An 11,497-nucleotide genomic window follows, 5' to 3' on the forward strand; every position below is an offset into this window, starting at 1 on the left:
CACAGGCACAACTGGAGCCCGCGACGTGAAAAACGACAAGCTCGAAGATAGGATCCATGACCGGAATGGGATGGCAACAGTCGAGTGGATACGGCCATGTGCAGGCAAAAATCTGGAGCTCAGCGATGATCGCATCCCAAGCTGTCGTCGGCCACGCAACAACGGCACGCCATCTCATCCGGTCTCCCTACCTTTGCTCTCGTATACTACTACTTGTACTCCGCAGTCCAGCCCAGCCCAGACTGTGAGACTGATGCTGCGCTGAGAATTTTGCTCGCTGCGGATTTTTTGCCCATCTCACATCTGGCTCCTCCAAGTCCTCCGGCTTGCTCCGCAACGGGCGGCCAAAAACCAGCGATCTCCCAGGCTCCGCGCTACGTGTCAGGCCACAGGCTGCCCATCCGCTGCCCACAGCCCGCCCGTCATCGTGGGCTGCTAATCTCCCAATCGGCTGACGGTACAGCTGTGACCTCAGTTGGTCCAGCACCCCCAACGTTGGACCGTCGCATTCTCTTGAGTGACGCAACTTATTCTGACCAGCGTCGACCCGGCCTTGCCCGGTCTTAAGGCCCCTCCAATTTGAGAGTGACGATATCCTCATGCCCGACATCCCTGCTTTGGAGGGGCTTCTGGCCGCATAGCGCACTGCGTGTGCAGCTCTAGAGCTTGTGACAGTCCGATACGGATAGTCATAGCGAGTTAGCGACCTACACAGTACACTGCGGCCGGTCAGGTCAGACACAGGTCAGGTACAGCAGCACCCGCTAGCCCTCATCATCGTCGTCACCACCACCATCACGCTCATACAGCGGCCACTACCGCTATCACTGCTGCCACCAGTCATCATCGTTGCTCGTCACTTACTGTGCAGAGAGGACATGGTCGTCCCTCTTGCATCTCCAGAAGCCTTTCTCTGCCCTATCCCCATCCGTCTCCTCGACCCCTCCCCCACGAGATAACATCTATTCCTGGTCCCGGCCCCGTTAGTGGAGCCGGCACGAGTTCCGAGCCCGCAAAAATGGCCTGGTGGGATTCCAAGCACCGAGCGGCCGGGCCTTCGCCGTCATTGCCGCCGCCCATACGGCCCAGAGACTCCAGACAACGTTTGGTTATGGGCGATGTCTTTCCCCGTCTTGACCAAGGAACCTTATACAAGATCGACACGGAACAAGAACGTGAGCGGGCCATGCTGCCCCCCGTTTTGGAGGTGCAGAGGCCAGGGCTGCCGACAACTCCCGCATTGGTGGTGCATGTTGAGATCCGCTTTACGGATCCGGTCATACGGTCTCGGTACTCGCGTACCTATGCTAGCTCCCCAGGCTTTGCGGCCACTAACAGGATCTGCCGCGGCCTTATACGTCGCATCGAGCGCTGCTCTCAGGAACTTCTCACTCGCAAAGATTCTTCCGCCCTCGACATGTTCAAGGCCGGCTCCGGTGAGCGCAAGCCTCAACGATTCGAAATGAACTTCCGTATTATGAGAAGAGACCGAGACAAGGGGGATAAGACAGAATGCGCTGAACGAACTTACCGCTCTTACCAGAAGCAGCCTCTCACCGTGGCCCTCGCCAAGGAGGTCGTCACCGCCACCCATCGCATGGTTGGTCTCTTCATGCGTCGGCATGATGACAAGTTCCGTTGGGTCGACTGTCCCTTCCCAGACTCGGATCCCCAGGCAGAGTCCCTCGAAGTAACAGGAGGCGGTCCTCCCACGCTCCTGTGTGTTCCCAACTCACGCTTTAACGAGGCCACACAAAAGTTCGAGTTCACTCCCGGCTACAGCATCGACCTCTTTTTCCGAAGTAGGAGCCATCATCGACCTGCCTTGCCAACCTATGACAAAAGATTACGCATCAGCAGCACGCAGACAACGCCGCTGACCCTGCAGATGACCGACGACTTGCTCTGGAGAGTTCTGGAAGCTATTAACCAAGGCCTAGAATTGAAGAAACGGGAGCATGATGAGCATCTTCGAAACCGCGTCGGATTCGGCCATTCACGCGACGATGCCCTCGAAATCGCCGTTCGCATCAAGAATAATTTAGGACCAATATTCACCCACGCACAGAGGCAAGTGAAGAGCAAACTAGGCCTCTTCCGCGATCCGCGCGCCGCCGACTGCGAAGACTTCCTACGTAGCATGGAGCACTACCTGTCCCATGCCAGGAACCAGACTGACAAGAAGATCAATGCCCTGAACGACCTGGACTTCAGGGTGGTCGAGCTCAAGGGCGTAAACTGGAATATTCGTGAGCCGTTGAAGTTCACCATTGGCCCGTCTGCGTCTTATGGCCGCCGCACCATCGGAGCCGCCCTGGAGCGCATTCAGACCGGCATTGGGGATGTGATCCGCGGGCACAATGTCGCCATCCACATTCAAGCCCACAAGCGCGGACATCTCATCTTGGACAAGGCCATAGTCGCCCATGAAAAGCGGGGCCGGCCGAAGGAGTATTTTGCTACTCCCGATGAGGCAATGAATGCATTTGTGTCCAGGCTCAAGCATCGTATCCAGCAAGACATTGACATGGTTTTCGAGGATACATGCGCAATCGATGACCTCCCCGAAAACGATGAAGACCATATTATGCAGCCAGTTACGTCTTTGGGAGCAGACCGGGGACTGTTTGGAGAAGCGGCCTTCTCGTCAATATTCATGCCGCCGTCGCCCTCGTCTTCGCCGACAAGAAAATCAAGGACCACAACCGGGGCTGGTTCCCTTCGGAGCGAGCAAACTTCCTTTTCTCGTCCATCATTAGAGTCGGTACAATCGTTCGACTATCTCTGGCAGCAAAACGAAGATCTATTCACAGGTTCAAACAGTCGTCCAAGTTCAGGCCACAGTATCGAAGCACCATCCGCATCCACATCTAATGGCCGGCCGGATTGGCGCTCCTACTGGAATGCATATCAGCGACCTAGAGGTAACGATCGCTTTTCGCTCCTCTCCCAGGGTGATTCGATACCAGCCAAACGGTCGTTCTCACTTGCTCCGAAACGATCATCGACCACAGCGCGAACAAGCAATGCATCAAATTTAGTCGACGACACGCGAAGTATTGCTGCAAGTGAACAGAGTAGAGATGAAGGTGACCAAGTCGCCGGGAGACCGGCTAGTCGTTTGTCATCGAGAGAGCAAGAATCACCCTCCGCCAGCTTCATTCGGCGTAGTATCGACAGCAACTCGGTCAGGTCAGCAGGTGTCAGCTCACAAAACTCTTCCCAGGACGAGGGCGGCAAACCTATTACGTCGGTCAGTCACGAGAATATCGCTGCGCCAAGTCAAGAGTCGCCCATCCTCCCTCCAGAAGAAGGGATGGAGGAGCCCGAACCCTTCCGGGAATTTGCGGTCGGAAACACCAGTGTTAGGTCAGATGAGACTCGGCTTGCAACTCCCGAGCTCAGCGACGGAGCTTCGACGTCGCGCAAAAGCCCGCTGTCCACCCCATCCTCCCTTCGGACTGCTTCGGTATCACAGCCTGCTATTCTGCAAAGTCCAACGAAGTTTGAGACACACGTGCCGGGTGTGGTACCAGGAGAGCCAGCTTTGAAAGGAGAGAATGAGCCCTTCGCACTCAACGGCCAGATCCATAAGCCAGTTCAAATGGTTCAATCCACGCCAAACATTGTTCCTGCACAGACGCCAGATGATCTCCAGAATGCTACCGTTGACGTGACGACCCGCGACACACAGGAAGGATCCAATCCTGGTCCAGTCGTGATGTTACACCAACAAGCAACCTGCCCTGAATTGGCATCCACAATCCAGCAAGCGGCATTGCCCCTTAACAATATTCTTTGCAACTCGGATGCGGTTGAAATGAAGCAGTCAAAACGCAAGGCGGTTACCGAAAGTCTCGGGGCCGAGATCAACTCGATCTCCGACGTCCCTTGCCCTCTTGCAACGGACTTCCCCACTACTGAGGTCCGGAGACCTGAGAACAATGAAGCAGCGCAAGTCCTGGTCCACCATCTTGAACACAACTCTAAACAAGATGTTTCAACTTCAGATATTGCGTCGCAGTCCCGAGTCGAGCTTCATTTCAGAGATGCTACCGGTGATAATCTCGGCGCCGGCAGCGGTGCCGAGGTCAAGCCTGTGGGGGACCATGTAACCAAAGGTGTCTCCGCTGACGACGCTCCGGGAGCAGTTCTGTTCACCAATCCGGAGCAGATCCCCAGCACGGAGCCGGTGAGAAGGCCGTCGAGGACCAGGTCAATGAGCGAGAGTATCGTGCAAGCGACCGAAGCTTTGGCCGAGCTGGTCGACCAAGAACAGGAAGATGGTACGCAAGTATCGAGTGCTGAAACCGATCCCGGTACGGCAAACAAAGGCTCTGATGACGTCGCCACAATCACTGCTGCTGCCACGGTCGGATCCAAGCTCGCGACCGAGGCGCAAGGCAATGAACCATCTCTCCCAGTGGTACACGACGTCAGCACCGCAAACACCGCGGAGATCTCAGTCGCTCAAGGGCAGCTTCCCGAAACCGTGGCTCAGGGGCAGCCAGCAGCCAAACCACACGCTGCTGGAAACACTTGCGCTGTACCCCTGAGCAATGTTGCTGCGCCAGAGTCATCTGAGACAATCAAGGAACAGACGCAAGGCGATGCTCTTATCAAGCTCAGCAGCGACAAAGCTGACATGGCCCGTGCCGTGCAGGATGCAGCAACAGCAACAGCAACGGCGGCGATGCCGGCAGCGGCTCTCGAACAACGTTCAAATGAAAATGAACGTGTAGCAGTTGTGGGTGCCGGGAACGAAACAGTCGAGGTTGCCCAAGTACAAACCGTCGGTCGCGAGCTTGACTGTGGCAACATGCCGGGATGCGATCTCGCGTCCGAGGAATCTGCCATGGCATCCGTGACGACTGAAGTCCCCGTGCGCAGCCACGTGTCCGAGACGAGCTTGACTGCAGGCCCGAAGGTGGTTGATGCCATTAAGGAAACGGCACCGGACGTGAATATGCATTCCGAACGTGGCGTTGCCGTGGCCGAGAAGAGCTGCTCCGCACCCGAGCCTGATGTGAAGGAGCCGAAAGGGAGTGCGGCGCCACTTCAGGATGGTGTTACCGGGACCGAGTCCCACCCCGAAGATGTTGTCGGGCAGAAGGAACACATTGTGCTGTCCGAGGTTGTTGGCTGGGGGCTGTCGAAAAAGGAGCAGGCACACAAGATGTTAAGCGATTCGGTGCCCGAACTCAGGGGCTTGGAGCCCGATGTCACGGCGGCTGTTGCAAGAGCGAGCGCGGATAGCGTTGCCGATGTCGTTGCGGGTCCTGAAGGTTCAGTCCGTTCAGCTGTTGCAGCTGAGCATGGGACTGAACAACGGTCTGAAAAGACGTCGGCAGCAGTTCCAGCTGCAATCACGGCGGCCGATGCAGAAAGCGAGGAAACAAAAGAGAAAGAAAACATCACAGAGCAGGCGGCTGCCCGCACGGCTGACGTGGTCACTCTCGCGACCCACTTGGCGGAGGAAACCACAGAACGTGTCAACACACCGCCAGTCCTGACCCCACCCGGATCCGCTGATGCCAAGACCGGGTCCACCAGCACTGAAAAGGGCATCGCCGATGAGCTCGCCGACCGCACGGCGCTGCCACCTCCTGTCGTCCCGGAAGCCAAGACTGAAGTTGGCGCCGGCGCCACCGAAGCTGTCGGCGCGGCTGCTGCCGATGTCGAGGTTAAGGTGCAGGCCAACGACTTCCTCCAAGAAGCTGTGTGCATCGGTGTCGTCTCCGAGCCGCTGGTGCACGAGCCCGCCGAGGAGCTCAAAGTCCAGGTAAAGGACGACAAGCAGGTTGTCGAGGTCGCCGAGGTCGTCGCGGTTGAGCTTGTTGCGAAGCCTGAGGGTTGTGAGGCCCTTGATAAAGAAGTCGGCGCCAACACAGAGAGTTGTCTCGATCATGCTGTATCACCGGCAATTTCAGCTGAGCCGTCGACTTCCCAGGCATCTGGCATCTCGATCGCTTCGGCCGAAGCAGAGAATAACACACATGTTGCCGCTTCTGTAACTCCCAAGCCCTCAGCAGTTCTGCCGGCAGCCGAGGCTCCTCAACCCCCTTCTGCAGAGCCGGAGGTTGAAGGCAAGCCTCAGCTCGCTGCCGTCCCTGATCCCGCCTTACTCTCCAGGCTTCTCGCTCAAGAAGCTGACGAGAGCGACGTGGACGAGGGTGCTACTGCTCGCTCGACTCTTTCTGCAACTTCCATTCCCCCAACTCCTCGTAACTCGGTCGACTCTGTGCGTCTATCCACTGGTCTCGACGATGAGGAAGCCTCTTTCGCCATTCCCGCGACTCCTGAGTCTGTGAGGCCGAAATCGCGGGACAGCGATAGCAGCGGTGTCTCATTCCGTCGTGTTGGTCTGCAGCCGGCTTTCACAACCGCCGGCCTGCTGGGTCTGCGCGATTTGCAGCACCGGCATGGCCAACACCAGGCTCACAACGTGAGCAGCTTGAGTGTGAACACCCTTGTTCGTGGCGGAGGTAGTACGGGAAGTCTTGTGTCCGGCCGGGTGTTTGGGGATGTGTTGCAGGCAGTCGTAAAGCGGGAGACCTTGGTTGCTACCTCGGTCACATCGTCGGACAAGGGTAGCGAGCTTGATCTCGAGGAGGCGAAGGAAATTGAGGGAAAAAGGGCAGTTGCTGAGAAGCAGAAGACTGCGCGGGAGGGTCAAGTGGATGAGGATGGCGAAGATGAAATGACCGCCGATGAGGGTATGCTTCCAAAAATGGCGTTGGTGATTGCTGGAGCGATGGCGATTGGCAAGTTCTTTGCAAAGCCGTAGTTGAGGGGATCGGGCGGCTGGTCCAGTAACGGTCACAGATTGCTTTTCTCCTCTCCTTTTATGTTTTTCTTTTCTCTACGCACTATTTTATTGTTGCGCTTCGTTATCGGTTTTTAGTTGCTGCGTGAGACCGTTTTTGCATGGCCCGGGGTATATTTTTGGGATGATGACGATCTTGGGAGTTAGCATAGTGGTCATAAAAGTACTGTGTCATGAGTGTATCTCGTTGAATGGATATCTATGGTTACTATTTGAATCCTCAACATCGTCTCACTGTCCTAGAAAAGGCTGAAACCTCTTCTCAGTTGCGGGTCTCAATCCAGCCATCCGGCCCGAGTCGGGCATATCTGCAAGAGCTTTTCTTTAGTTTTTCTAGCTTCGGCGCGAGTAAGTGTGGATCGGAGAACGGTTTTCACCGTAATGCCATAGCATGGCAGCACCAAATTTGGCAGATAAAACAGACCAATTATCAGGGGCATCAAGAATTACTTTATTGCATCTATGTTTTTATGCCAAGTCATAGTTCATCTCTCGCCGGCACCTGCACCGGCTCCGGCTCATCCATCGATTCTGATTCAGCATCCCACATCCTTTTCTTCGGATTAGGCTGTACTTCCTCCCTCCCTTCTAACTCTGGTTCTGGTGCTGGCTCTTCGGTCTTATCAGCATCCTCCGTTTTATTTGCCTCTTTCTCTCGCTGAATCTGATCCAGCGTGTCCTCAATAATCCTTCCTATTTGCCCGACCATAGACTCGGGTTCCCCTTTCTTCTCCTCCTTCGGTTCCTCTTCTAAGCCAACTCGTATAAGAGGCACTTCCTCCTTCCCTGCGGTACCTTCCACAACACCTGTAACACCAGCCCCCGGTGCCGACAGTGAAACCGACACAGACGCAGAAGACTGCCCTTCTCCCGACCCGCCAACAACAGCCTTCGTAACCCCGCTACCCACCCTCCAGCTTGTCCTGAGGGGCAACCAGATCAGCCACCAGAGCGGGCCATACAACCATCTCCTGAATATCAACCAGGCCAATGTCCACAGCAGCATCCGCAGTGCCATCTGCAGGTACCACGTATCGCTTCGGCGCGCGGCGACTAGCTCGCCGACCAGCTCGCGCGATGCTCCCAGCAAGGCGTCTAAGCTGGAATAGCTGCGCTGCAGCTCGGCTAGTGCGGCGGTGCTCTCTGCCAGAGTCTGAGCCGCAAAGGTCGACTTGGCGAGTTCGCCGGCTATGAGGGAGTGGGTGCGCCGCAGGGAGAGGGTGATGTCTGTTGACGTGGTGACGGCTGGGTCAGCAGAGGCAGCGTAGAAGGGGTTGTTATTATGTTTCTGGCGATAACGATGGCGGGGGAAGAGACGGGCGCGGGGGTCATCGTTGGGGTCGGCGCTGGCTGATGCAAGAGAGGGGGGTTCTGGATGGGGTTGGTGTCGTTGTGACTGTTCTTGTTGGGTATTTGAGTGAGATATCGGCTGTGGTGGCAACCGCTGGCTCCCCGTAGGAGAGACAGCTCCCGAGCGCGAAACGGGGCTCGTCACAGAGGATGTCGAGGCCGAAGCAGCATACGCAGCCAGCAGCATCTCCCTCTCCCTCTTCTGCGCCTCCTCTAGCGTACGCCGCGCAGCGACTTGCGCGCGTCGGAAGGCTACCCGATACTTCTCAAGATCCATTTCAAGCCTGTGCACTCCATCCCTCAAACGCGTCTTGCGCTGCTCGGCCTCGCTGCCAGGCCGGCCAGAGCGCAAGTCGACGACCTCCTCGCGAAGTAGCTCTAGATCTTCTTCCTGTTCGCGCAGCAGCTGGCCGATCTCGGCGGACAGCTCGGCGGCTGGGTTTGCGACGGCAGCGTCCGGATCTGTTGTAGACAGGGGCACAGTGCCGGGCTCGAAGGTAATGCTAGCTAGGCGGGAGATGAGGTCATGGAGCTGGTTGGATACTTCGTGCAGCGCCGTCAGGCGGTCGTGGAGGGCGTCGGACGAAGAAGCCATGACGGGAAACAATGTCTAGTTCAGCGACGTTTCAACAGGAGAGTCAAGGCATTGGGAGCGTAATTGAAGGTAATTTGGCGTTGGATGCCGTCGCAAAAGTGGAAGAGGGTTGGGAGGTGCGCCAGCCTTGTCGGGTGTGTAAGTTGCGAGCTGGCATCACGAAAGCACTGCGATTGGAGGTTGCGATAACTGTTGGCATAGGTAGTTCATTACGTTACGCCGCTCCTTCGTTGGGGGGGAGGTGGTGAAACGGCGCACAAACGGCAGGAACTTGCTTTTATCGATAAGAGTGTTTCACCTCCGTTTCCTTCCATCCCGCCTGCTTGCCCCTCCTCCGTTCGGGTACTTCCGGCCGAAGCTCAACTTCATCGCCAATTTTCCCAACCATCTTGAGCCGCACCCATCCAGGTTCCATTCCAGAGCAAGACCTCCCAGCCTCGCCAGCACCGGTCCCCGGAGCAATACGCAACCGCCAGTTGTTTTCCACATCGTCCAGATTTTCAATTGACGTGTTCTCCAGCTAGCCTTCAAGGTGCTGCAGCAACCGAAAAAAAAAGGGAAAATACAACAAAAGAGTATCGCCAAAATGATCACCCGTTTCATCACCGACGTCACAACCCGCTTTAACCCCTTCTCACCGAGCGCCAAGGCCGCGCGCCTGTTCCTCTCATTCCTCCCGCCAAATGCTCGCCAGCAGGGCATGAACATCTCTGCGCAGCTGCTGCCGAGGTCGTCGACCGAGAAGCCGACGCTCTATATCAAATTCAGTACGTTGCTCAAAACAACGAGCTCTCTCACTTTGATAGTATGGCGGGGTCAGACGAAAGCACAGAACGCTAATGTGAGGAACAGAGGACGGCAAGGAAATGAACATCGACTGCGAGAAGATGAATATCAAGACTATCATCGAGGAGGTTGACCGGCACTCGCGTATGCTGCAGAAGGAAGCCGATCTGGCCGAGGCATAAATCGGCCATCCCCGAATATGTTATTGTTTTCACTCGTGTATTTGTCTGTATTTATCTATTGGCATTGGATGGCGTTGATTGTCTTTTGCTAGCACTTACTCAGGAAGTTCGAGAGAGAGAAAGGGTGAGACCCCATGAAGATATATTATGGCATGTAATGTCACGAACCAGAGCAGTGTGCAAGATAGATTTAGAGGCCCGGATTCACTGTTTACTCCACTTATTTTGTATTTTTAGCGGCCCTGCTCCCATGCGAGGTCTATCTACCAGACAAGTCGCTATTCCAACTACCAGTACGGGCAGCATTTAAGCGGCAGCATTTAAGCGGCAGCACCGCTGATGAAGAACCACTTGTCGATGGAGGGGTCAATCGGGGCAGGAGGAAGCTCCTGGTTCTGAGGAAGAGGCGGCAGCTGCTCAGAAGAAATACGGCTGGCCGAGTGGGCAACAGTCAAGTTGGCACTAGCATCATTGTCAGCGATCCAACCTTGCTTCCGACAAAGTCGAGAGGTCACCTACGTAGAGATGTTGCCAGCGGGGGTCTTGCCAGTGATTAGGCGCTCCCAAGCCTCATTGCACTCACGGATGACATCCATGGCGTACCTAAGATGGTCAGCTACTGATCCTTGGATAACTCTTTCAAAAAAAAAAAAAGAAGACCTTACTTTTTATTCTTGCATTCGCCAGTGAAGGCAAACTGGTTCTCGGGCTTGCCATCAGGGATCTTGTAGATACGGAACCACTCGTTGGTGGCACGGAGTAGACCAGGCAGGTGGCGCTCGACATCCTCAACGTCGTTGAGCTTGGGAGCAAGGGGGTCGTTGACGTCAATGACGATGACTTTCCAGTCGGTCTCCTCCTCGTCGAGAAGGGCCATCACGCCCAAGACCTTGACCTGCTTGACCTGGCCGGTGTAGCCGACGAGCTCACCGATCTCGCAGACATCAAGCGGGTCGTTGTCGCCCTTGGCCTTGGTCTCGGGGTGGATGGAGTTGGGGTCCTCCCAGGTCTGGGGGAATGCACCATAGTTCCAGAGGTAGCCCTTGTGCGGGAAGCAATTGCGGACGTAGCGGAGCTTGCCCTTCTTGGTGTCCTGCTTAATGGGGTTGAGGAGCTCGTCCTTGGAGATCTGTCCGTAACATACATTGTCAGCCCGGCTGCCCCGCCCTTCCGTCCGGTCAGGGCCCAAAAAGCAGACCACACAAGAAAACGCACCTCGAGCTTGGCATTAGTCCAGCGAGGGATCTCAACAATCATGTTGAGGATGGTGCCCTCAGGGTTAGCATAGAGGGGAATGTCGTGGAAGGGCGAGATGGGAACGCCATCCTTCTCGATGTAGACACGGTGGTCGATGGTGTTGGGCTGGCCAACCTTGCGGATGGTGTAGGGGGACGACATCTTGGTGTCGGTGTTGTAGCTCCTAGCCGGCTGTGTCTGTGACAACGATGATGACGACAGGTGTCTCGCGATCTGGGCACTCCGCGACGAAGCTGTCCGCAGCTGGGCACGAGCGGGATTTGCAGCAGAGGCAGAGGTAGAGATGGAGGAAGCAGCAGCGGTAGCAACAGACGGGAAGCGAGGGGGAGGGGCTCCAGCAGCAGGATAGCTCAGGCTCGAGGTGGGGCTCGCCAGTGACGCCAGCGGGCGGCTTTGTGATTGGCCGGGGCAGAGACTCGATTGTGGCATTTGATTATGTAGCGGGGAGGGTTGTGCAAGTAATGGAGCTTCTCTTCTAAGACTTGACTTTGACAGAGACAG

At 56.1% G+C, this 11,497-nt stretch overlaps 4 protein-coding genes across 4 annotated transcripts; 2 read left to right on the plus strand and 2 right to left on the minus strand.

Annotated features, from left to right (window-relative positions):
* Positions 1–1,018: 1,018 nt before the first annotated feature.
* Positions 1,019–6,787, plus strand: CTHT_0054260 (uncharacterized protein; the record flags this gene model as incomplete). The annotated part of the gene is made up of 1 exon (XM_006695698.1): positions 1,019–6,787. One exon carries the CDS (start codon positions 1,019–1,021, stop codon positions 6,785–6,787), a length of 5,769 nt encoding a protein of 1,922 aa, XP_006695761.1.
* A 517-nt stretch (positions 6,788–7,304) lies between these two features.
* On the minus strand, positions 7,305–8,771 carry CTHT_0054270 (uncharacterized protein; the record flags this gene model as incomplete). Its single annotated transcript, XM_006695699.1, has 1 exon — positions 7,305–8,771. The coding sequence occupies one exon, from the start codon at positions 8,769–8,771 to the stop codon at positions 7,305–7,307; it is 1,467 nt and encodes a 488-aa protein (XP_006695762.1).
* A 586-nt stretch (positions 8,772–9,357) lies between these two features.
* On the plus strand, positions 9,358–9,739 carry CTHT_0054280 (mitochondrial 54S ribosomal protein mL53; the record flags this gene model as incomplete). The annotated part of the gene is made up of 2 exons (XM_006695700.1): positions 9,358–9,538; positions 9,624–9,739. The coding sequence occupies 2 exons, from the start codon at positions 9,358–9,360 to the stop codon at positions 9,737–9,739; spliced, it is 297 nt and encodes a 98-aa protein (XP_006695763.1).
* A 320-nt stretch (positions 9,740–10,059) lies between these two features.
* Positions 10,060–11,425, minus strand: CTHT_0054290 (uncharacterized protein; the record flags this gene model as incomplete). The annotated part of the gene is made up of 4 exons (XM_006695701.1): positions 10,060–10,201; positions 10,259–10,342; positions 10,405–10,868; positions 10,955–11,425. 4 exons carry the CDS (start codon positions 11,423–11,425, stop codon positions 10,060–10,062), a joined length of 1,161 nt encoding a protein of 386 aa, XP_006695764.1.
* Between the last annotated feature and the right edge of the window lie 72 nt (positions 11,426–11,497).

This window comes from Thermochaetoides thermophila, assembly GCF_000221225.1.
Source record: "Thermochaetoides thermophila DSM 1495 unplaced genomic scaffold scf7180000011820, whole genome shotgun sequence".
In the NCBI taxonomy this organism is placed as follows: domain Eukaryota; kingdom Fungi; phylum Ascomycota; class Sordariomycetes; order Sordariales; family Chaetomiaceae; genus Thermochaetoides; species Thermochaetoides thermophila.